This window comes from Halichoeres trimaculatus, unplaced genomic scaffold (genome assembly GCF_033239565.1).
Source record: "Halichoeres trimaculatus isolate MK-OKI-2021-1 unplaced genomic scaffold, fHalTri1.1 fHalTri1_scaffold_14, whole genome shotgun sequence".
NCBI classification, from domain to species: domain Eukaryota; kingdom Metazoa; phylum Chordata; class Actinopteri; order Labriformes; family Labridae; genus Halichoeres; species Halichoeres trimaculatus.
In genome coordinates this window covers 4,151,528-4,177,227 of record NW_027437192.1, presented here as the reverse complement: position 1 = coordinate 4,177,227, position 25,700 = coordinate 4,151,528, and the positions used below count along the sequence as shown (strand labels likewise).

General features: G+C 40.6%; 1 protein-coding gene across 1 annotated transcript; it reads right to left on the bottom strand.

Moving 5' to 3' along the window:
* Positions 1-9,101: 9,101 nt before the first annotated feature.
* On the bottom strand, positions 9,102-25,133 carry LOC141803288 (uncharacterized). The gene is made up of 13 exons (XM_074687251.1): positions 24,792-25,133; positions 23,294-23,590; positions 22,546-23,181; positions 22,303-22,452; positions 22,082-22,213; positions 21,966-21,989; positions 20,362-20,484; positions 17,755-17,904; positions 17,540-17,671; positions 17,429-17,452; positions 16,753-17,261; positions 12,413-12,659; positions 9,102-10,837 (listed from the first exon to the last, which is right to left on the bottom strand). The coding sequence occupies exons 2-13, from the start codon at positions 23,484-23,486 to the stop codon at positions 9,594-9,596; spliced, it is 3,564 nt and encodes a 1,187-aa protein (XP_074543352.1). The 5' UTR covers positions 23,487-23,590; positions 24,792-25,133; the 3' UTR covers positions 9,102-9,593.
* Positions 25,134-25,700: the final 567 nt, after the last annotated feature.

Below are 25,700 nucleotides of genomic sequence, written 5' to 3'. Positions count from 1 at the left end.
AAGAGGGACCTCTGTTCGGTGCCCCAGTTTCCTCTGCCTCAACATTCAGCTTCCTGTTAAGAGGTTTGGAGTCTGCGGCAGAGAAACCGAGTCCCTGCATCTATTCAGAGTCCATATTTGAAGTGAAGTTTTTTTTCAGGGGGGAGGATTTCAGAGGCTTTTGTCGAGCGAGCCGAGCGATGGAGTCGCGGCCCGGCGGTGGATTACGCTCCGCAAAAAAAAAGGAACTGAGCCGGGCTTCTTAATCAGCCGTAATCCCTCCATTCTTCTCCACAGTTTGCCAAACTGCTGCAGCTTTGGAGGAAACTAAAGTTACTGAAGGCAACTCTGGAGTTTCTAATATTCGTCTGAGTGGAGCTGTTGTGTTCACGGGGACGAGAGCGGGAAGTAAAGCCTCCAGCGCTCAGATTACAGGTTTTTATTTCACTAAATAAGAAATATGGATGAAGGGGAGGCTGCATTAAAGATGTGTCTGTGAGGAGCTTTGCAGGTTTAAAGTGATTTACCTCCTCTTAAACAGAAACATCATAAAGTTTACTCCTTCTCTGACCCCCAAAGTTTAAAAATCCTCTTTTAATCATAAACTTTTTGATAAATAAAGGAGAGAAACCGTGGCCTCGCTCAGACTTTTACCCGCTGGGGGGCTGATAAAGTCCGGGTGAGCAGATTTGTGCGTCTAAACCGTCTCACAAAAGCTCTCCTCACGCTCTCCTCAGCATCTGTGTCTACATCCTTTTTTTTAAAACCTTTCATTTATTTTCAAACAGCTCTGAATCTCTGAAAACGAGGAGGATGTGAGCAGAATAAAAGACACTCAGACCCAACACATTTACTGACAGAAAAAAGACTTTTTATGCTTTTCATCTGGAGAGAGGAGGAAAAAACCTCCTCAGCAGGTTGAAGGAGGTCAAGGAGGCGCCATGGACTTGATTTAATAAAGAGTCAAACTCTTTCACAGCATCAGAGCAAGTCGAGAGTCTTTTTTTATTTAATAGTCACTAAAGCCGCTCTGCAGTTCTCCTCCAAAACACAGGAGGGCAGTGTGGTCTGTATGTATTTTCCACATTTAGACCTTAATGAGGTTTTAAGTTAAAGCCAAAATCTGCTCCAAATGTTCATTTCCTGTCAGGCATCGACACGGTCAGTCCCTCCTGATGCTAAAGCTAAGAAGCTGTCTCTTCTTCAACGTGGTCGGATCGTCGAGCTGCATCAGCAAGGCCTCTCACAGCGTGCCATTGCTGCTGAGGTTGGACGCAGTCAGACAGTCATTCTACATTTTCTGAAAGATCCTGAGCATTATGGAACAAAAAAGTCAAGGTAGACCCAAAAAATGACACCTGTGCTGAGCTGGAGGATCTGATTGGCTGTCCGTCCTCCACCCAAATTAAGGCGCTTACTGGAGCCGACTGCAGCGCAACAACCATCAGACGGCATCTGCGGGAAAAGGGTTTCAAAAACAAAAAACTAATCAAAGACCTCGTCTCCTTCAACGCCACAAAACTGCTGTTTAGACTTTGCCAGGGAGCATCATGGGACATTGAAAGGTGGAAAAAAGTTTGATTCTCTGATGAGAAAAAATGTCACCTTGACGGTCCAGATGGCTTCAACGTTCCTGACATGACGAGGAGATCCCACCTGAGATGTTTTCTACCCGGCACAGTGGAAGGGGTCCATCATGATCTGGGGCTTTTTCATTCAGTGAACTCTGGAGCTTCAGGTGGAGCAGGGTGGTCAAACGGCGGCTGGTTACGTGCAGATGTTGCAGCGGGCGTCCTTCATGACTGAGGGCCCTGGTCTGTGTGGGAACAGCTGGTTTTTCAACAGGACAACGCTGCAGGTCACAATGCTGGCTGGATGAAGGACTTCTTCAGGGAGAATAACATCACTCTTTGGACCATCCCTCATGTTCCCCTGATTTAAATCCAATAGAGAACATTTGGGGATGGATGGAGAGGGAAGTTTATAAAAATGGCCGTCAGTTCCAGACAGTTGATGCCCTTCATGAAGCCATCTTCACCACTTGGAGCAATGTTTCCAAAAGCTTCCTGGAAACTCTGGCATCAAGCATCAAACCAGTTTTTGAAGTGATGAAGAAGAACGGTGGAGCTACTCATTACTGTGTCCTACTGAGAAAAACTTTTCTTCTGGTTTGGAGAGTTTTTGTGAGTTTTTGAGCAATGGTCTTAAACTTTTGATCAGCTGATAAACAGCCTATTACAGTTTACTTGTTGTTTTCCAGAAATTACTTTTTCAAATTGCTTTTTGTCACACTCCCCCTTCTTGCTTTTGCATACCATAGCTCTACTTAAAACCTCATTAAGATCCAAATGTGCAGAAGGTAAATTCTCGCAATGAATTTTTCCGAAACACCAATTCATTGGAATTGCTGACACCACCCTCTGCTTCGTGCACCCATTGTGTTGTTTCTCCTTTCTTTTCTTCTCCTCCCTGTTCTTTGTGTATAAGCAGCTAGCTAGACTTCTTCCTGTGTGTGGAGGAACACATGGTGCTGTCACATGGGGGGTTTCTCTACAGTTACAGTGCCAACTACAGGCCTGGCATGCATACTACACCGTTTCCAGACCCTCATGAAAATGCAAAATTTTGCGTTTACAGGCGACATGTCGTTTGAACGGTGTCTAAAGATGTTTTAGAAGGATGCATCCTGCTCAAAGTCCTCACTCAACTGGGTTACTTTTTCATCCAAAACACCAGTCAACCTCTAGAGTCAGAAAGCGTGTTTTGGATGTTCTGAAACTCCTTTCTCCTTTCACGTATCAACAAATCTGGAGCTACATGACTCCTGTCTCCTTCTGTGGTACCGTTTTTGCAGCGAGGCCCTCGATGTTGTCTCACCGCCCTCTACTGGTCTGGTAATATAGTGCGGATACTTTTATTTTTGCCTCTAGATGTCACTAGCCACGGTTACATGAGGAGTTTTTCGTCTTTCCGAATGACTTTTCCGAAAACAATAGTATACATGGAAAGGAATATTCCAATCTCTGGTCTACATGCGCTGCTGTAATCAAACAGAATAGTCAATGGGGCATGCGCAGAAAAACATAAACATCACGAGATTTATCAAAGCTGGAGGACGACAGTTTGTTTATCACGGTGTTGCAATACTCCGTGTTGTGAGTTTGTCGTCCGTCCAGTCTTGAAATTATCTTCATTACTTTCAAAGTTTGGATCAAAAACAAACATTTCCGCAGCAGTCCAGTGCTGACGGCTTGCGGCCATTTTTAAAGTTGAGGAACGTCTCTCGTTGTGTCTTACATCATATCTGAGCATGCACCCTGACAAATTTCTGTTTGAGTGGATACATGATACCTTAATCAGTTTGGGGATAGGAATATTCCACCCCAGTGAAACTTATTAAATGTCCATTCAGATTGACACTTTTCTTTCGGAATGAGGTGTATACAAAGGTTACATTCTTTCCGTTTGAGCAAATAAACCGAATGCAAGCAGAATATTTGGGTCCATGTAAACGTGGCTAATGACAATGTATCACAGAAACAGTTGAGTTCCAGGGACTTTTAAGTTCTTCTGGTTACAAAGCAGTCAGTAAACCAAACCAGGAACCTTCTTTCAGCTCTGTCCAATCAGACATTACGGAGGAAACAATCTGAACACTTATAGAAAACGAACTCATGTCAAACATCTTTATTTGATCTAAATGTAAACAGATGATTTATGAGAGATCACGTCCTGAAAGTCGTTTAAATGTCAGAGATTTTCGGCAAATTTATGAGAATATGTGTTTTCTTCTGCAGTGTCTAAAATAACCATACAGAAACACACTTCACACACATTTCTCTCTCTCACACACACACACACACACACACACACACACACACACACACACACACACACACACACACACACACACACACACACACACACACACACACACACTGGGAGTTGAGTCTGGGTGTAATAAAACAGGACTCTGTGTTATTATTGTGGGGACGATGAGATTATTTACTCTGATGTCAGTCAGCTCCCCGAAGAAAAACAGCTTTATTACATTCAGAGTTCATTAAAGCTGCAGCACAGGGACACACACACACACACACACACACACACACACACACACACACACAGCAGCGAATCTTTTTGAGCCAATGTTTTCTTCGGTCTAGAGACGTAAAAAACAAAAAGGGTCCAAACAAAGACGATCGCACTTTTAAAAAAATATTTCGCTGAAGGAAAAAGTCTTAAACTTTGTTCCAGTGTGTGTGTGTGTGTGTGTGTGTGTGTGTGTGTGTGTGTGTGTGTGTGTGAGGGCTCTTGGTTGGTTTTATGGGTCTAATAAATGAGAACTTCTTCATCCTGCTTTATGTCTCACTCCGCGTCGTATCGAGGCCTAAAAACTTCACACTGGGACGAGTTACGGTTTTAATATTTCCTGTAAGAGAAGTTATTTTGATAAATCCTCCGTAAAGTTAGAACAATCATCAAACTTTCAGACTCTCGTTGAAATTGTTTCTTTAATTAAAACTGTTATTTAGTTTCTGGTGTTGCCTGGTGTCTTCCCACAGAGGCTCAGTTTGTGGACCTGGTCCCTAAAAACCTGGACTGTGAGCTGAGACTTTCAGAGTCCAGACTCTGGGCTCTTCAGGTCTCTGTCATTCATGCTGCTGGTTTGGAGGGGGTATAAAGACGTGATCATCTTGTTGGGTTAAACGTTTTTCTTTTATACAGCACCGTCTAAAATTCTCCTCAGTCTGTTATAAAAAATAAAAAAATGTAAAAAAAGAAGAAGGCACCACAACATAAATATCACTGAGCTCCAGATCATAAAGAATGAAACCCCTCAGAGCTTTGGAAATGACGACAGTGACATCTGCTGGAGGAGGAGAGGTACTGCATCATTCTTTTAAAAAGCAGAAGCAGAGATCCTGCAGAAATCTCCAGAGTTTAAGCTTTAAGAAAAGACTCAAAATAAAATGTATAACATGAGTAAGCATCCACCAGTCAGAATCCACCAATCAGGATCCAGGAGGGAAACACTTCCTGTTCTGAGTTTAAGCGTAAGGTCAGCTGAGGCTTCAACGTGTGACTATAAATAGTGGTACCTGTGGACGCTTGTTGAAGACTTACTGTGTGTTTAAACTGTCATCATTTACGGATAAGAACAAAAAACGTTTGACGATGCCACTCAGAAACAAAACGCTGACAAAGACGAACACTAAATAAAGTGAAATGAATCAGTCTGATCTCAAACTGAGGAGAGAAAAGTATCTCTAAAACTAGACAATTTCCACGGAAATCGTGAGAGGGGCTCGGGCGGCGGCTGGGCTTTTTGCAGTCATTAAATAGTTTAGAAACACCGATGTGACCAGACCTTGTTTTGTACTGACTTCTGAATGAACAGGTGTCAAATTATCCCATGCACAATGGAGCGCGCTTCGCGCGCACACTTTCATATCTTGAAAATGTTCAGAAACACAGATGTCACCAGATCTTGTTTCGGACTGACATAGCAAAACACTTCTTAACATTTCTTGTTTCTGATTCAACAGGTATCAAATAACCTCATGCACAATGAAGCGCACACTTTCATATCTTTACTGTTCTAGCCCCAAAACATTATGTCACAAACATACACCTACATATCACAAGACATGGGAGAGTGGCTGGTTATAAAGCCTTAACCCCAAATAAGCTCTTAAGAACTTGTTAGAGTACTTGTGTTTGTGTGTGTGTGTGTGTGTGTGTGTGTGTGTGTGTGTGTGTGTGTGTGTGTGAGGGAGAGAGGGAGCGAGAGGGAGCGAGAGGCAGCGAGAGGGAGACAAAGCGCGAGGGTGAGAGAGAGAAAGAGAGTATTGAAAGGAAAGGGGGTTCATGTGTGTGTGTGTGTGTGTGTGTGTGTGTGTGTGTGTGTGTGTGTGTGTGTGTGTGTACACTTTCATATCTAAACTATTCTAGTTTCAAAGCAATACGTCACAAACAAAGACTGTATAGTGGATAGCGTGGCTCCGCCATTTACAATTGCACAGTTCTTAAGCCAAAATACCTCAGTCAAAGGCGCAGCCATTGGCAGCAGTTGTGCAGCCAGAGTCTGCGCAGTACAGACTGTGAGGGATTCTGGGAGAATCTGAGTGGCGATAGGTATCAAAACTAATAACTTCATTTTTCTTTTGTGAGTCTAATCACTTCTTGACTCTACGTCCTGACATATTTTACAATCCCAGAAAAAAAAACTGTGTGTGTGTGTGTGTGTGTGTGTGTGTGTGTGTGTGTGTGTGTGTGTGTGTGTGTGTGTTTGTGCGCACGCGCACGTGTGTGTGTGTGTGTGTGTGTGTATGGGTTGGCTGTACGTGTGTATGTGTGTAGAAGAAAGTTTGGGTTGGCTGTTTAGGCATAATAAAGAAACACATGTGTTTCCCTGTCCCTCAAAGACCTAATCAGTGATTACCCACAGCTGTGTGGTTACCATGGTGATCATCATGATGTCATAATGAGTGTGAAGTGGCAGTTGAACTTTGGAACTCCTTTGTATCCACTGATCTTAAGCTGGATTTTTGGGCTAGACATAGGTCCGAACAAACTGCATTTACGCTGAAACCCTAAGGGCTAGAAGAAAAACAAAAACATTGTGAGAATCTGGAGACTCTGATGAACAAGATGATATGCTTTACAAGCTGGTAGGATTAGAACTGACCGCAGGAGGGTGATGTATAAAAGTAGTTAGGAATCAAGTTGATGAGAAATATAGGTCAGATTTTAACATTACTTCAGATTACAGGGATGTGACGGTTTCACTCACACTGAGGCATTTTTTGGCAAAACAGTACATTTTTGGGGTAAAATACTCCCTTTGTAAGAAGCAGGAGATGTCAGGGAACTTCAAAATGTAGTTTTTATTTATCTGCTGTGAAGATTTTGGAAGTTATGACAATTCATTGGAGAATGCTGCAACCTGTCATCAGCCGCCTCTCTCACTCTACTTTCAGACATTCCGCACTGGAGGAGCTGAGACGTCAGGGCAAAAACCAAAAAGTTTATGTTGCTTCAACAGTAAAATCTCAAAAACTGTAATAGATATCAAAAAAGTAAAGTCATACTCATAGAGCTGAAAGATCAGTGAACATTTTAGTGCAAATATGGTGCCTGTAAGTGGAAGTATGCCAAAGTCTTAGCCTCTTAAAGTTAGTGGAAATTTTGGGCAGTGAGAGGGAGCGATTCCTAGGTTCCCCATTCATTCTCTATGAGGGATTTTTTGCCGTTTTTGGCCTATAAGTCGGCCAAAATTTGGCGAATTGGTGAAAAAAATAATAGCCCACCATTCCCGGCCGAGCCGCACATTTTGATGTGTAATTTGTGGGGTTTTTCTCAAAGCCCTTGGAGGAGTAGCGAGCCAAAGTTTTGGCCGGAAGATGAAGAAGAAAAAAAAAAAAGAGGCGAACGGAAGAGCATTAGGGGCTCGTGGCTTCGCCACGAGCCCCTCTCCTGCATAGCTTGCTATGCAGGAGAGGGGCTCGTTCGAAGCCCGAGCCCCTAATAAGCTTTTCCACCCATAACATAAATTTTACAGCTCTACTATAAGCTTGTGTGCTTCAGTTTTTTGATGAGTCATGATTCAAGGCTGACATCAGCGCAAACATTGAAATGAAAACACATTATTATGGATTTCAACTCGTCATGAAACATTCAAAGGTTTTCCGACAATGGTTGTAACATGGTTTAAAGCTGTTTGTTAACTGCATTTTATGGCAGTAGAAGAAGAACAGTGACTGCATCGAACAGCAGAGGAAGAAGAAACTGTTAGAAACAGCTGGAAGAAATATGAGAGAAATGTTGATATAGTCAGAAACAAAGAAACTTGAAGAGACTGAGCACGGCAGAAGAGTGTCAACAAACAAACAAATCACCAAATAGAGCTAACGTTGATGCATTATGGGTAGCTGCTCTGGCGTTAGCTAGTTTTCAGAACATCAATCAAAACAAATACATTTCAGTCCAACAACAAACTAGGGATGGGTACCTTTCACGTTTGGAACAATATGGTACCGATGCCCAGTACCTGGAAACCAGTACCAGTACTCAATGTTACCAATTTTTGGTACTTTTTTGTGTTTATGTTGTAAAATATATTATTTTTTTGTAATAATAATAATAATAATAATTATTATCATTATTATTATTATTATTATTATTATTATATATATAAATATATATATATATATATATATATTCAATTTAACATATTTATTCTTCAATATATTACCTTACAATGCTGTGTTCATTTCCAGCATGAAAAATCTCTTCCACTTTCTTCCAGTCACAAAGATGTATTTAGGTACCTAAACAAGATACCTTTTGAATTTATGTGAATCGGTACCTGGTACTTTTGACAGAATTCGGTTGGTACTGACAAAAGTACCTAATTTGGAACTCATCCCTACAACAAATATCGTAAAATATAAAGTATAAGCTTTTGTTACCTTATGCGCAGTTTCCCCTCCTCTGTTTCACCCAAATGAGCAAGTTGCAGCTCCTTTGGTGATTGAAATAATTAAGAATTTTGCTCATAATGTCTGCCATGTTGGTTTGTTTGCATACCAGAATTCCTAATGCTTAAACCAAAGTCGTAATTTGCCCAGAACACTTTCAGGTCGGAACTCAGAGATTTCAACTGGGAAATTAGTAACGGGTTGCCTCGATCGCAGCATTTAAAAAAGAAGGTTGAGTTTCTTTTTTTGTATCTAAAAACAAGAAATGAAATGGTAGAAGACAGAGATAAAACAAACAAAAAATTTCCCTCAAATTTCATGAAGACAAAACTCCCCCACCTTCACTTTGCTGTGACACACATTCAGAGATTGCTTTGTCATGTCAAACATCAGGTCAGGTTCCAAAGACATTATACCCTAAAAATGTAGAAGTCATGTTTTGGCATCCTTATCTGAAACACAGCACAGCCTGATATGCACTCCTACTTTTTAAATGCAACTTTTTCTTACAACATTAAAAAAAACACGTGTTTCTTGTTTGGTTTTATTTCTGTTTTCTTACATTTTATTTTAATTTAAGGAATAGAAAATGAAAATCACCAGTTATTAAATTTTTTGTTTATCCCTTGTTGACCCTATTAAAGAAAAATGCCTTGACTTTCAGATTTAATTTTTTAATTTTAAAATAAAAAAATCATATAACCACTCATTTTTTTGATTTTTGTCTTAACAAAAAAATCAATTAATAAATAAATAAAAAATAAAAAATAAAAAAAAATCATGGACTCAAATAGATGCAGGTGATCATCCTACTGTACTTAAGCTTAAAATGCCCATCCCAAAATAAAACAGTTTATTTATAAATATCTCTTTATAATTTTTATGACCTTAATAAGAGACAAAGCACAAACTCCAACAGGTTTTCCCCGACACATCAGCCATCACATGTAAATACGAGCACTTTGGTTGTTATTGAATGTTGGATAAGGAAATGTGAAAGTCAGAATGTTCCAAATTTTTAATATTACATCAGATAAAATCACAGAAAGTCAAATTAATGCATATTTATTCTTATGTCTGTTTTTGTCGCTGCCTGAAGAAGTCTTGTCATACAAACTCTTAGCAGGACAGTTAAATGGTTTCTCCTGATAAATTCTCAGAGTTGAGACCTAACTGATGTTCACTGGCCTCCTCTGAATCCTCATCACTGATTGGCTGCAATGAAGCTGAAGTCTGAGCGCCCACACACACGTGTCTCTTTAACTGTTTGTACCAGTTAAAGCGTGTGTCACAAACACTGCAGCTGTACGGTTTCTCCCCGCCATGCTGCACCATGTGGGATTTCAGATCCATCTTGCTCATGAAGCTTTTCTCACACTCGGAGCAGCTGAAGGGTTTCTCCGCCGTGTGGATCTTCATGTGTCGGGAGAAATGACCTTTCTGGCGAAATCGTTTGCCACACTTGGGGCAGCTGAAGGGTTTCTCTCCTGTGTGAGTCCTGATGTGCTGCATCAGATCCGCCTTTTTGTTGAAGCTCTTCTCACACATGGTGCAGCTGAAAGGTTTCTCCCCTGTGTGGATTGTGATGTGTCTGCTTAAGTCCACCTTTTGCGTGAATCCACGTCCACAAACGGAGCAGCAGAACGGTTTCTCCCCCCTGTGGATTCTGGTGTGGTGGCTCAGGTGCCCTTTCTGGTTGAAACTTCTGCCACAGTCTGAGCAGCTGTAGGGTTTCTCTCCGGTGTGAATCCTCATGTGATGGCTCAGGTGCCCTCTTTGAATGAATGACTGGCCACACACAGAGCAGTTGTAGGGTTTCTCTCCTGTGTGGATCCGTATGTGCTGGGTCAGAACGTGCTTCCTCTCAAAAGTTTTACCGCACCAAGGGCAGCAGTGGAGCTTCTTATCAATCTTTGTTCTCTGATCTTTGATCAGGACTCCTGACTTGAAGCTCGACTGATGCTCGTTTCTGTCTCTCCAGTCCTCGCTGTTGTCAGTCTCAGGTCCGGAAAAGTCTTCAGTCTTCACCTCGATCTCTGCATGTCCATGAGTAACTGGATCTGACTCTCCACAGTCCTCTCCATCAGGTCCTATTTCCATAGCATCAGTTTGTCTGTGATGAGGCTCTGATGAACGAGGTTCCTCCTCCTCATCATCACCTTCACTCTTTACTGGGATGACAGTGAACGGGAACTTACCGCCATCAGCCTCCTCCAGTCCCTGAAGCTGCTTCCTCTCCTGACTGCACCACAGCTCTTCCTGCTCCTCTTTGACATGTGGGGGCCCTGGTGGGTCCTTCTGGGCCAGACTCTCCTGCTGCTCAGGGAGAAGCTCTTCTTTACTCTTTGACATCTGCTGGACGTCTGCAGGACATGCTGAAATACAAAAGTATGCATGAAAAAAGAACTTGTATCTATCGGCTCCTTCTTAGACTATGCTTCCTGTGCAACTACCATTAAGCTAGTTTCATCTACGCTCTCTTGACAGAGAAGCTATTCCATCTACAACTTCCAAGCCACAATGGTTGGACAAACTAAATAATAAAATCAAAACCAGTACCCCAACTTCCATTAATCGGTCCTTTATGAACACATGGTATTTGCTGAAATCCTGAGTTTAAAATCAATACCTTTTTAAGACTTTTTTAAAAACCTTTCAAAAAGTCTTAAGACCTTATCGAGACTTTAAGCTGTTGTTAGCAACCAGTCTTTGACAGTTGTGGTTTGCATTCTAACATAAATTAGGTAAGCTAAGAAAGAATAAAGCTTGAAAGAATAAATGAAACTAAAGGCAGGTTAATTGACATTAACATTCTCACAAAAAGTAACTGGTTATTCAAGGCCAACTTGCAGAAAAAAAAACAAACAAGAATTTTTTTTCATCATTGTCAAAATTTCTCTAAAGCTTTCTCTAAATCGTAGGAATCCAAGATCTTAGGTCATCAAAAGTCTGAGAAATTTTCTTGGGAGGCTTGAGAAACTCTTATGATCTAGAGTGAAATATTTTGAGATGCTAACGCTTTTTCTAGATCCTCACGCTGGTGGTGTGATGAGTGTGGTGAGCAGAATGATCATCCAATCACCAGGTGTGGTTAATTCTGAAGATCCAGATCCTGAAAACATTTTCCAACCAGATGTACTTTCTCCGTGGCAGATATGTCTGTCTTTGGAGTCAAAGCTTGAACACCAATAAAATTTAAGACCTCATAACATTAGGGTTAAGACTTTTTAATACTTTTTAAGGGCCTTAATTTTCCCACAACTGATTTATCAACTTTTAATAATTTTTAAGACCCTGCGGACACCCTGTAACACATAGGATACTGCAAAATAAACAAATTCTCTTTTTTTTTTTCATTTCAAAAAGAAAAAAAAAGGGAAATGGTTATGTAAGTGGCCACAGGGCAATAACATTGCGGTTATTCATGTTCCAGGGTGGCGTGTATGCCCTGCAATTAGCATGAATCCAGAAGGTGTGTCTCACATGACAGGTTTGCCTCAGGCTGATCATGCTCGCCTTGGGTGTGAGAGAACAGCCGCAACGGTACACCTCAATCACATTTTATTGAAATGAAACTCGCTATCGGTTGTAAATGCTATCCTTCTGTAAAATGTGTTTATACGTTAAAATACTTTTGAGGGAGCTTTGAGCAGAGTTGTTGGAGTTTATGCACTTGTAGCCATGACAGCTCTTAATTCAATTTTAAGTTTTGTTCCCATCATGAAGTTACACCACAGTTTGAATTCAATGTAAGCCTCATGGGTCATCACAACAAACAAAAAAAAACTTTGCTTATTTTATTTTGAAAGAGGAAGAAAACCCGAAGTCTTCACTGTTTTCCCTGTGATTTACCGTACAATGTGGAATACACCCGCCCTCTGATATTAAGGGGAGTCTGTTTAGTGATGATACACATATGAAAATTAAGAGGAGTCTGACAGTAAACAAACCTGGACTCTGTGGACGAAGCTGAGGGTTAAAACCAGCGTCTAGAAGTTTCTTCTGTCTCTGGTTCTCCTCTTTAGCTCGACAGAGCTGCTCCTCGTACTCTGCTATCGTTCTTTCAAACAGCTCAAAGATCTCTTCAGCAGCTGCACTCAGTCTCTGGTTGATGAAACCTCTCAGAGTCTGGACTTGAAACATTTTCACCGTCACTTGGACTCCTTCAGACACTCGGGCTCCTCGGTGTGTATCCAGCTATCATGCTAGGCTAACTCGAGCAGTACCGTAATATGCTGAAAGATGAGTCTGAAACGGCTGAGAGTCTGTTCAGGGATATTTTCAGACCTACGGAGGCTCTGAAGGGTCAGAACTGCAGCTTCAACACATTTTGAAGCCAGGTACTAAACTCGAATTGCCCCAAAACATCGCCATATACGTAAAAACAGCCTCTTCTGCGGATCGCAAAGCACTTCCGGTCAAAGGTTAAATATGACTTTCAAAATAAATGTTGTGTAACTTTACCTTTTCAAACTAAAACCTGATTTATTACTGTAAAAGCACCTTTAATTAACTGTTTTACTGAATAAAATAAACACCATCGCCTGTAATCATTCATCTTTTTCCACCAAAGTATGAAGTATTCAAACTATGCTAATTGCTAACTAGCAATCCCTCCCTTTTGGAACCCTCATAGCTACTTTACACCATCTTTCTAACCATCCATACAAATAGATGTGAATACTCCATCCAATATTAACACACAAAATATGACTCAATTAGTTTTCTGTGACATCTTTAATGACTTTACATTAGCACATAGCACATTTTTCACATATTTCAACATCTTCCATTCTGTTTTTTAATAAAACAAAATAATATTAATGATAGTTACAGGGCTCTCAAGTTTTGAATGCAGACAAGAGTGACATCCCACCCTACCCCTGCTGGTTATAGGAATGGGGGTCTTTCATATTGTTTATATTATAACTGGTGTGGTTGCTGTTATAACTGCTCTGGCTTACAGAAGTATGACACTAGGCACCAGAAATTAAACCCAGTAGAACATCTTTATTGAATTTATGTTTATGTGAATGTGCTGTTGGTTATAGGCGGATACGGTTCATTCCAATATTCAATATTTTTTTTTTTTTTCTTTCTACACAGACGCCTCAATCTACTGCTATTTTAGGAGGTGACACCCCTTAACATATCCCAACAATTCATACTACATAATAATAAAAAGAAATCCAGCCTTAAAAGACACATTTCAGGTTAAAATTTCAAAAGCTTTCTCATTTTTAAAATTGTTGATACTGAATCACCTCTCATGTATCCTGGACATCCTCTCACAACTTTCACAGCTCTTAGTTTGTTAATAAAAGGTCATAAAAACCCCACTGAGACCATAACCAGGTGCCAGTCGCTATAAATGTGCTTTTTATGTTGAAATGCTGACTCAGCATTTCAACATATTGTTATCCTGTGACTTTATTAAACTTCTTATTCTTCCGTACGTTTTTTGGCTCTTTTCACAGCCTTCAAATTTTGTCCGATTTTCACCGTTCAACTTTTAAACTATTCAGCTTGTTTAGGAATAGTGTGCTATATCTTTTCACTTTTCTAACTATTAAACTTTTTGATTTATTCAGCTTTTTCCAAAAAAATTTCTCTATGTTAAACAGATGGGAAATTTCAGCTCCTCTGACTAAAATCTGCTTCAACTTCAACAAGCTCTAACTTCAGCTTACTTCCACTTACAGACTTCATTTTTGCTTTAAAATGTTCACTGATCTTTCCACTACTGATATCTGTAATAACTTTTTTAATATCTTCAACTGTTTTTGAGATTTCACTGTATAAGCGACACAAACTTTTCACTCTTTTCACCTCTCCTCCTGCTCTCAGAGGGCGGATTGTTTTCAATTTGACTGAGAGAAGCAGCTGCTGCTACTGAAAAAAACTGCCGATTAACCTGCCATAAAATTCTCAAACTTGACTCAAATCAAACAAAAAAGGCTGCTACTCCTTCAACTTCAACTGCTTCTACCTTTTGCAGACTTTGACTCGAGACTCTGTTCACACATTAAACTGGTCCTATTCTCCTCATCTCATTTACACATTAATCATAGATTTCTGCTTTCTTCTACATTTTTGAGATTTCACTGTTTGGTTTCTCTCTCTTTTTATTTAATTATTTTAACTTTTGTAGGCTGATTTACATTTCCACTGTATCCACTTTCTTTATCCACTCATTGTCTTTTCCTCATTTCTCTTAACATTTTTTTTTTCCTTTATTTTACATTTTCAGTTTTTTCCACTTTTATTCAAACTTTTCCAGCTTCAGCATTTCAACGCATTTGCTGCAAGGAAATGCAACTTCTCTAGTTCCACTTCTTCTTCTTCTTCTTATTCTTCCGTACGTTTTTTGGCTCTTTTCACAGCCTTCAAATTTTGTCCGATTTTCACCGTTCAACTTTTAAACTATTCAGCTTGTTTAGGAATAGTGTGCTATATCTTTTCACTTTTCTAACTATTAAACTTTTTGATTTATTCAGCTTTTTCCAAAAAAATTTCTCTATGTTAAACAGATGGGAAATTTCAGCTCCTCTGACTAAAATCTGCTTCAACTTCAACAAGCTCTAACTTCAGCTTACTCCCACTTACAGACTTCATTTTTGCTTTAAAATGTTCACTGATCTTTCCACTACTGATATCTGTAATAACTTTTTTAATATCTTCAACTGTTTTTGAGATTTCACTGTATAAGCGACACAAACTTTTCACTCTTTTCACCTCTCCTCCTGCTCTCAGAGGGCGGAATGTTTTCAATTTGACTGAGAGAAGCAGCTGCTGCTACTGAAAAAAACTGCCGATTAACCTGCCATAAAATTCTCAAACTTGACTCAAATCAAACAAAAAAGGCTGCTACTCCTTCAACTTCAACTGCTTCTACCTTTTGCAGACTTTGACTCGAGACTCTGTTCACACATTAAACTGGTCCTAATTCTCCTCATCTCATTTACACATTAATCATAGATTTCTGCTTTCTTCTACATTTTTAAGATTTCACTGTTTGGTTTCTCTCTCTTTTTATTTAATTATTTTAACTTTTGTAGGCTGATTTACATTTCCACTGTATCCACTTTCTTTATCCACTCATTGTCTTTTCCTCATTTCTCTTAACATTTTTTTTTTCCTTTATTTTACATTTTCAGTTTTTTCCACTTTTATTCAAACTTTTCCAGCTTCAGCATTTCAACGCATTTGCTGCAAGGAAATGCAACTTCTCTAGTTTAATTTGGAATTTCATTAGCTTTGTTATTTTTAATCAATTCATTGACAAGAAATCACTTCTAATGTGTCCTGGACATCCTCTCACGACTAACACGGAAAAAAAGACGAATGTTAAAAATGAAACTGTCTTCACCCTGGTATAAACAATACCTGATGCAGGATACCTCAGGTTGAATTTATCATTTTAGTAAGTGACTAAAACAGCAGCTTGGAGATGGAGTTTTCCATCTGTGCCTTACTCTCACCACCACAGGGCGCGCGCTCAAAGACGCCGAGCGTTTTAGGAGGTATTTAGGTCAGACATTCACATGTACATCGCCTGAACTGTTAAGTAACATTACTGTCAGACAGTGACGTTAACAGCCACACTTTAAATGGAAGATATCGAGCCTGTAGTCCACAGAGCGGGTCTTGGCGGCATCAGATGTGCTAATGTGCGGGACCGCCATAGCCAATCAGAATGTGCTCGCTAGGAAATGTAGGCTACAATATCTTCAGCGTAAGAAATACAACGTGTGGCGGGAGTGCGTGACCAAAGACCCAAAAGAGTGACTGTAACGCTCAATGCGTGACACTTGAGAGCCCTGTAGATATCATAATTCAGTGACCTAACCTGTTAAAAGCACAGTCCATAAAGAGAAAAAACATTCATTGACTTAACTATGTTTAAATTAGACAGAGAAAAACTATTTGACCGCTGATGACTCCCAGTTGCACTCTCACCCTGTATTTCCTGAGTGTTGTGATCTGTATGAGTCACCTTTTCAGGTTTCATCTCCTCAAATGACAGAGATGACGGCTCATCAGGCACAGGTAGCACAGCTGTAGGGTTTCTCTCTACTGCGTTGCATCATGTGGGCCATAATCATAGCATTTAAAGGGTTTCTCTCCTGTGTGAAATGTGAGTAGACAGAAGTTTCACACAGGGAGCAGCTAAATGGTTTCTTGTCTTTGTGGTATGGCATCTCACTTTTCACAAATCTTATTAAAAAAAAAAAGTCAGAGCAGCTGAGGGGGTTTCATCCAGGATATCTTCTTCTCTTTTCCACACTCAGGGCAGCCACTCGGTTTCTCTTTTAGGTGAGATTTCATAGGTCTGTTCGGCTACCAACATTTCATCTTTGATCACAAACTGTTCAGCTGAAGGGTTTCCCTCCTTGTGAATTTCCATGTGCTGTCTTAGGTTACCCTTCCAAAGAAATCCTTTGCCGCACTCATAGCAGCTGAAGGGTTTCTCCCCTTGGTGGATTCTCGTGTGTCGAGCGAGGTGCCGCTTCGTCTCGAATATTTTCCGACACTCGGGGCAGCGATGTGACTTTTTACGAGCCTTTGAGTTTGAACCTGAGTGCTGCTCTGTTGGGTCTCTCCAGTCATCGCTGTCATCAGTTTCTGGTTCAGAAGAGTCTTCAGAGATCACCTCAGCCTCTGGGTCTGGTCCTCCCAAGTCCTCTCCATCAGCTACTATTTCCACGTCTTCAGTTTGTCTCTGATAAATCTGTGAGGAGTGAGGTTTGTCTTCATCAGGAGGAGTGAAGAGGAACGGCCTCTGAGCCCACTCTCTGTCTGAAACAAAACAACACACATGAAACAGAAAAACATTTCTTGTATTTTCTTGACCTGTGAGGATACAGCTGGCCTCTGATTTAACAACTTCGACCTTCCTGCTGATTATCCAGACAGATTAAAAACTACATTCGTATCACTGTAACAATATTTTGTAAGAGCCATACCTTTGAATTTTCTTGCAGCAATCCCTGTAAATGAAGAAAAACAGTCAGATAGAGGACGTCACAGAGAGCTGATACACAAATAATTAGAATACTGACAACTCTTTGTCTTACCATGTATTTTCTGCATGTGCTGCTTGAAGTTAAACTCCCTCACAAGCGTCCGAAAGTCACAGAAAGGGCAGTGGTAATGGCTTCTTTTGGACTCAGGTGTGTCTTTGCAGAAGCACGCCACAACAAACTTTTCTGGGGAACAGAAGAAAAGGTCATCAGGTCTTTTGTTTTGTGGTTAAAAGCTCCACACATTGTCACGAAATGACCCAGGATACCTGTGGTGTCATCCAGGAAATAGACGGCCTCTCTGTGGTGCTTGTTACGGAGGTGTTTCTCATTGGCCAGTTGTTCGGTTCGACAGAAGACGCACTCGTCAGCGGTGCAGGATAAGAAGGAGTCCAGATCTGTGAAAACTCGATGAGAACCTGCACCAGACACAATCATTAAAAGAAGCTGTGTGTTAACTGACGGCAGCTTGTTAAATGGTCAGAAAGTATGTTTAGATTCATGGTTTTCAATGTTAAAATCAGGGCTGCATAGTTTTGGCAAAATCACAATTTTACAGAAGATGATTAGAGCCACTGAGAAAATAAAAAAATATGTCTTTTTAATGAGTTTATAGGCAAATAAATATGGCATTGGCCAATTAATCTAGATACTCTGAATTAGGGATGATCTGATCCTGGTATCGGGGATTGGTGTAGATACAGCCCCTCAAAACTGGATCAGGTATCGGTGGGAAAGGATTGGTCCAAACTTGACAGTAAGGCTGAACTATGATGTAGTCTACAAGGTATAAAACTTAACAATCAAATAATCATTTCTGTAAATTCTGAAGCATTTTTTAACCAAACTGCGGTTAAACATTTAAACACTAGTTTGAATAAACATCAACTTCAGTAACTCCACATTGTGACGAGCCGCTTTGTGACAGGGAGTGTGGAGGCCTTTACTGATGACGTGGGTAGAAGGCGCTGCCGGCTTTTTTAAAGAGTCCCGGGAAGATGCCAGGGTGCTGCGTGATCGTTGGAGTTTTAAGCCGCGTTTCCACCAAGCAGTCCGGTTCAGTTCGGTATGGTTTGGCACAGTTTGGTACAGTTAACCCTGATCCTGTTGGCGTTTCCACAGCAAACTGTGTCCTCTCATGGTAGGCGGTGTGTAAGCCTGATGCCAGAACTATAGCGTGACACCGTAGCAGCGTGACACAGTTTACCCCACTTATAAATCCAACAAAGAAGAAAAACGCGACTCAGTAAACAAAGAGCACTGATGAAGAAATGCAGCATTTCGTCCTCTCTGTAATTGGCATGTAGCTCTTTGATACAAAGAACAATCAAGCTTTGTTTCAGAGAAGCCTGTGTGCCGCCAGGAGAAATGCAGCCGTTGTCGCACGGTAAGTGACGATTCTTTTGACCAATCAACTGTCTGCAGTGTTGTAGCTCCACCTTCTGAGAGCGGATTGGTTCAGCATGGCACTCAACGGTTATTTGGGGATCTGTTCCGGGTTGGTCAGTAGAAATGCCACAAAATGCGTGCCGTACCAAGACGAACCGAGCCGGTCTGCTTGGTGGTAATGTGGCCTCTTTTGGATAATCTGACTGACATGACTGACTGACTTTCGGACGTTATCTTCTGCTGTGAGTAGCTTTTTTTCTTCTTCTTTTCCGCCTTCAGATTTAAACAGGATTTTTCTTACTTAACTAGAAAATGATTTTTTTTTTCTTCCTCTTTCTTTGAACTGTGCTTGATGAACTGATTATACCTTTATGAACTAGTTTTTGAACTTAGGTCAACTGAATCTTCCTTTCCCTCACAAAAAACAAAATAAATTTAGAACATTTGTGTTATCTGTTATTGTTATGCTTGAGAATTATTATTTGTTGGTTCTGGATGTTATTGTTATGAATGATTGATTTTGGTTTGGGACATGTTTTCAATATCTGCATGAGGTTATTCTAGTTTAATACTTTCACATCCTTTGTGTATGGATTATTATAAGTGCGCTGACTAAAAATAAAAAGACTAAACTAGATTTTTGTCAGATAATCTCTGACTGGCACCTTTATGACTAGAGAACCTTTCAACTATAGTAACAAAAGGAAAAGTCACAACTTATAAACCGTCACAATATCGACTCATTTTTGTCTTTTTCTCAAAACATGAACAGTCTTATCCCACAGTAGTGTAGTAGTGTGTAGTATGTTTTTGTGATTAAAGTTGGAATTCTGCTTTAAAACCAAAGTTTTATAGATGTATGTTAACCACTAGCATATCAATGCAATTTCCCATATATGTTAGCATCAAGCTAGTGCTAATTTTTCACAATCGTTTCTGATACACTAGGAGATTTATAAAATTTGAAATGGTATGATGCTTCTGGGGTAAAACTTAGTTTTTCCTGGGAAACTGTATCTGCTAAGCTAAGCTAAGCTAGATGGGCATTTAAGCAAAGTGAGCAGCCAGCTGCAGCAGGCCCACGAGTTGTAAAGACGCACTGCCATTGGTTGAAGGAGAAGGCAGTGGCAGCGCTGTGTTCAGGAGGCGTTTGTTTACAATGTGGCCCGTGAAATGAAATGCTTAAAAATCGACCGTGTTTAGAAATGAGATCACAATCTTTTAACGATTAATTGTTTCTGGTTACTGCGACCAGCCCAAGTGGACACTTCAGGAACTGCATTTTTTTTGTCTTTTTTCTCATATGTCTACATCGGCTTTGATTCCAAAGTTAGAGCACAAAGAGGCGTATGTTGTCTACTGGTCATATTTGTGCAATACCAACAACAGAATAGACGTTACCGTAAAGTGTGGAATACAGTCGCGCCTCTGTTGTGAGGGCGTCTTGTTTTAAAGTGAGAGTGGGAAAAGACAGGAAGTGAACAAACCTGGTCTGTCTATGTAAAGCTGAGATTCCAAATCTGCATCCAGAGGTTCCTGCTCCTCAGGTGATCCGCAGAGTTTCTCCTCTGGATCGGCTTTGGTTCTTCGAACGTCGTACACTTTGACCCCTGGTGAAGCGGCCATAATGATAAATACTCAACGACATCTTAAGGCTAATCAAACAGTGCGATCAATTTTCAAAAAATATCAGAATACAAAAGTGTTAATGTGTTACAAGAGATCCAAAGCTGAGTGATGCCAAGGTTCAAAAGTGGAGTGGCAAAACAAACCTCATTTAGCATTGCGAAGTGAGACCGGGAACACTGTGGATGTTAAATCGTAAAAGCTACCAAAGAACCAACAGTCCAAAAACATCGACATGTGGCTAGAAATCATATCCTGACATTTTGGTAACATGGAATTTTTAATTAATAGACATATAGTCTATTAGGGTATTTAAGTAAAGTCAATATCAAATACTTTATACAGCACAGCTACAGCTGCTTGTGCTGGAGTTCCCCTTATTTGGAAAACTGGGTTAGCCTCAGTTTAAGCTAGTTTACAAATCAGGTCGAGCACAAAGGAAGACAAAAATGTTTCAGTTATGAAAAATACAACTGAATGACATATGCTAGCATTTAGGGATTTAATTTAAGGAATTAATTAACCCAAAAATGCAGCATAAATTAATGTTAACTGACACAAAATAGGAACCACAAACCCAGCATTCATTGCCTGGATTGTTTCTAAAAATTGCAGCAATCCATTAGCTTTAGGGATACACTGATTATCCGCCGGGCCGATTATCAGGGCTGATATTTGGCATTTTGAAGCATATCCGCATCAGCCTTTTTTTCTAATCCGAAGGCCAATAAGAAACCACATTGAAAACTGTGTTGTTGGTTCAGCTGGTTCAGCTGCACCCCTGTCTGCAGTCACTACTCAGTCCCCAGCACTGTCCCACCCACAGTATCATCTGATTGGTTACAAGCAGAGCCATGGCTTGGGAAACAGCCAATCAGCATTGCAGTTATTACAGTTATTGCAGTTACACTGAAATTTTGGAAAACTTTATTTACTTTTTAAAAATGTAGCTATTTATTTTTTTCATTTAACTTCATAAAACATTCTGCTAAGCCTGGGAGCTGTTAAGAAACTCATGCTTAAAAGTATTTTAATGAAGTTAAGTGTTGGAGTTTGTATTGATCAAAATTTTGACAACAATATTGTCACTTTGACTTCAAATTACTATCGACTTCAAATATCAGTTATTGGCCTCCTTGACTACAAATAATTGCTATTGGTATCTTCCCCGTTTCTTGATTTTGTTTTGCCACTCATCGCCCTCTTTCTGCCACTCAGTGACTTCCACTTGTTGTGACATCATGTGTACACCCTCTATGTATTATCAGGTGTCTATCTTCCTTGTCTTTATTGACAAAGAAGCACAACATTGAATCGCAATCTAGGGAAAGTTTGTGCTTCATTTGTTCTGTTCAGTACTGACTGGTTGGTAGCAGAACATAAGAGCCTGCATGGAAATACAACCCAAACAGATTAACATGCAAATTAAAAACACTTTCTTCCCAGCATCATGTAAGGGCCATACCTTTAATTTTTCCTGCAGCGATTCCTGTAAGTGAAGAAAAAACAGTCATATGGAGGACGTGACAAGATTCATAAATAATCTGCATAATAAGAAATCTTCATCCAGAAGTGTCTCACCATGTATTTTCTGCATGTGCTGCTTGAAGTTAAACTCCCTCCCCAGCGTGCGAAAGTCGCAGAAAGGGCAGTGGTAGTGGCTTCTTTTGCAGTCTGAGGCGTCCTTGCAGAAACACGCCACTGCAAACTTTTCTGTGGAAGAAAGGAAGGAATCAGTTCGCTGAGGCGTTTGTTTTGTGGTTAAAAACTTAATGTGTTGACCCAGGTGTGAGTCAGGATACCTGTGGTGTCATCCAGGAAATACATGGCCTCTCTGAGGTGCTTGTTTCGAAGGTGTTTCTCATTGGCCACTTGTTCGGTCCGACAGAAGACACACAGCTCAGCAGTGCAGGATAAGAAGGACTCCAGGTCTGTGAAGACCTGATGAGAACCTGCACCAGGCACAACCGTTACATACTGAGTGAGATTCAGCTCTCAAGGTTTCTGATGAACTCAAACATCAGAGATCATAGGAAGAGTCTTACCTGGTGTACCTGAGTGATGCTCTGGAGTCTCCTCCTGGTTATTCTCGCTGCTCTGTCTCCATGACGCCTCAGCCGCTCCGCAGAGACACTCGTGTTCCTCCAACTCCTTGAACCAGGTGAACGTTTGATAACAAGAGCTGCAGCTGTAGACTTTCTCCGCACCATGATGAACCATGTGAGCTCTGAGGTCCATCTCATCCTTGAAGATTTCATCGCACATGGAGCAGAAGAAAGATTCGACTCTCATGTGAGCTCTCGTGTCTTTCTCGAGACAGCTGCTCCCCTGAAACATTATCTCAGTCTTGAGTTCAGAACAGTGCACGGTCTGGACCTCAGCCTCTTGGTGTGAAGACGTACCTGGGTTCTTGGGTGGTCCTGTTTCCATCTGCTCAGGTTGTTTTTGATGAAGCTGTGAGGACAAAAGTTTCACCTCATCTTCATCCTGAGCTTCACTCTTCATCACGATGACTTTGAGTAGGTCCTCTATTGAATCCTCCTTGGGTCCCTGAAGCTTTTCTTTCTTTTCCTGTCTCTCTTTATTTTGAGGGGGTTCTGGTGTGTCCTCCTGGTCTGGATTCAGACTGCTCTTCTGCTTCTCAGGATGAAGATCTTTAATCTTCAACAGCTGCTGGATATCTGCAGGACGCGGTGACACACAACAGCACATGATACGGAAACTGTAGCTTCATGCTGGATACGTTCAAATAAAACATGGTTTCTCTGATGTTACAAACAGACAGTGACTAACCTGTTTTGTGTAAGCGAAGCTGAGGGCTGTAAACAGCGTCCAGCAGCTTCTTCTGTCTCTCATTCTCCTCTTTCAACAGCCAGAGCTGCTCCTCGTACTCTGCTATCGTTCTTTCAAACTGCTCTGAGATCTTTTCAGCAGCTGAGCTCAGCAGGTGGTTGGTGAAACCTCTCAGGATTTGGACTTTTGACATCTTCAGACAGTCACAGAAACACAGTCAGCCCTGTATAAAGGGATCACTCTCTGCTTCACACTTCCTCCTGATCCTTATCGACGTGTGGTCCAAACCCGGATGCACTGCAATACAACAAAGACACATGAAGGAGAGAAATGTCTGACATCAACACTACCAAGCATAGAGTCTGATGCGATTTCAGCTGAATGAAAAAACTCACAGTCACGGGTCAAAATGTATTAATCGCACTTTAAGCTGGTTTCTGTGAACTATATCTTTACTCAAAGTCTCTTACAAGAGTCAATACTCAGTTATGATGAGAAATTAGGTGACATCCCGAAGTCAAGTCCTCTGTAAACATGGCAGATTTTTTGTGACTGAAGAGACAACATCTAACTATTTATGTTCTTTTCTTGATCCCAGGCTGTGTGATAGCCAAACTAGTGGTATCAGGAATCTTAAAAGTTAGATATTTATACATTACTAAACCCTAACCTGATCTGCCTGGCAACAAAAAGTCTGAGTTCTTGTGCTTGTACCTGAAAAAGCACAGAAATCTTCTTCGGAGAAAGTTAGTCGATCTCATTGGGACCATCAAATATCTGAGTAGAGATTACAGTGGAGAGGACTGAACTTCCGGCTGTTGCCATAGGGCAGGGGTCACCAATGCAGTGCCAGCGGGCAAAACCACTCAAGACGCCTGCGAGGCATGTTCCAAAAAGCAGTACTATCACAGCGGCGCTCCTTCCACAAATTTTTACGAGTTTCCAACCTTCATTGTTGTGTAAATCATTAATAATAGTCATGGAATAATTAACTTTAAGATGTGAGCAGTGTCTTCACATAGTATTATTTCTACTTCTGCTATTATTAGAGCTATTAAAAGTGATCTGTGCCGTTTTGTTAAGGGAGTTTGTATCAGCTAAGAGGCCCTTTGCACCACCCATTTCACTTTAGGTAGCCCTAAGTCTCATAAGGATTGGTCACTCCTACCATACGGTATGCAACATATATGGACGTCGTCCACGTGACGTCACCCGTTTTTTTATAATACAGAGTTTTGAAGCCCATCATCAACGTGTGTTTGTGCTCAGAGAACGATGCTCGGCTAATTCCCTGTTGTCATTTTCTGATGTTCAGTAGTGACACATTCGCACACAGCATGACTCTAACCAAGAGTAAGGTAAGTTTATTCATTTTTAACAGCCACATGTTAGCCACACACTTCTGCTTCCACCAGCTGCTGTATCTATGGCAACCACCGACGCATCCAGCGGTTAGCTTGGCTCTGACCGTCGTAATAACCGGGCAAAGCAGACAAACCTGCTCCGTGTCGGGAAAGCCGAGGCCTGAAAACAGCTTCCAGAAGCTTCTTCTCTCCCTCGTTCTTAGAAGAAGTTGCTCCTCGTCCTCTGTTCTCGTGGTTTTGACTTTTAAACTCCGTTTCTTTCACACACACTCTGTTAGCCGCTCTCAAGCAGTTGCTTCTACTCACACGACACAAACACGATCATTTAAAAAATAATAGTCAAAGACCTTTTATAGTGCAAGATAAATATCTCCTTTGGTTTTTTGGAGGACAATAAACCAACTTTAATCTATAATCCACCTCCTGTTCGTCAGAATGGTCTATTGTTTTCGCGTTAGCAACCACTTCCGGGTCTGCTCCTTGTTTTCCACATGGAATTCCTGCAGTCGATACACCGTGATACGTGATGCTGCCCCCCGCAGGTTCGCCCAGGTAGTGTTTTTTTAACTGTATTCTAAAATCTACCCGAAAATTATTGCAAATGCAAAAATAAAAGCACAAGAATTTGCTGAACTTTGGACATAATTATCATCCCCTGTTTGATTTCATTTATTTACCTTTAAATGCTTTTTTGATTTTTACTTTAACTTGATTTTAGTCGTACTGTTCCCTTTTCAGCACTGAACGATTAACAATTAACCCTTCCTCTGACAAAAAAAGGCAGATGAAGGATAAAATTATGTTTATCTAAGTAGCATTTAAAATCCTGCGTCATGTATTACTGCTCTAAGAGTTGATCAGGAGCTTTACAAATTTGATAACACGATGAAGGAGACTTTCTGCAGAAAAGAGCTTTCAGTGAAAATTCCAGGACCACTGGTTTTTAAAGACTTGAATGTTAACAAACTTTGCAGGTTGTCTTGTTTTTTAATATATATATATATATATATATATATATATATATATATATATTTCTTTAGAGT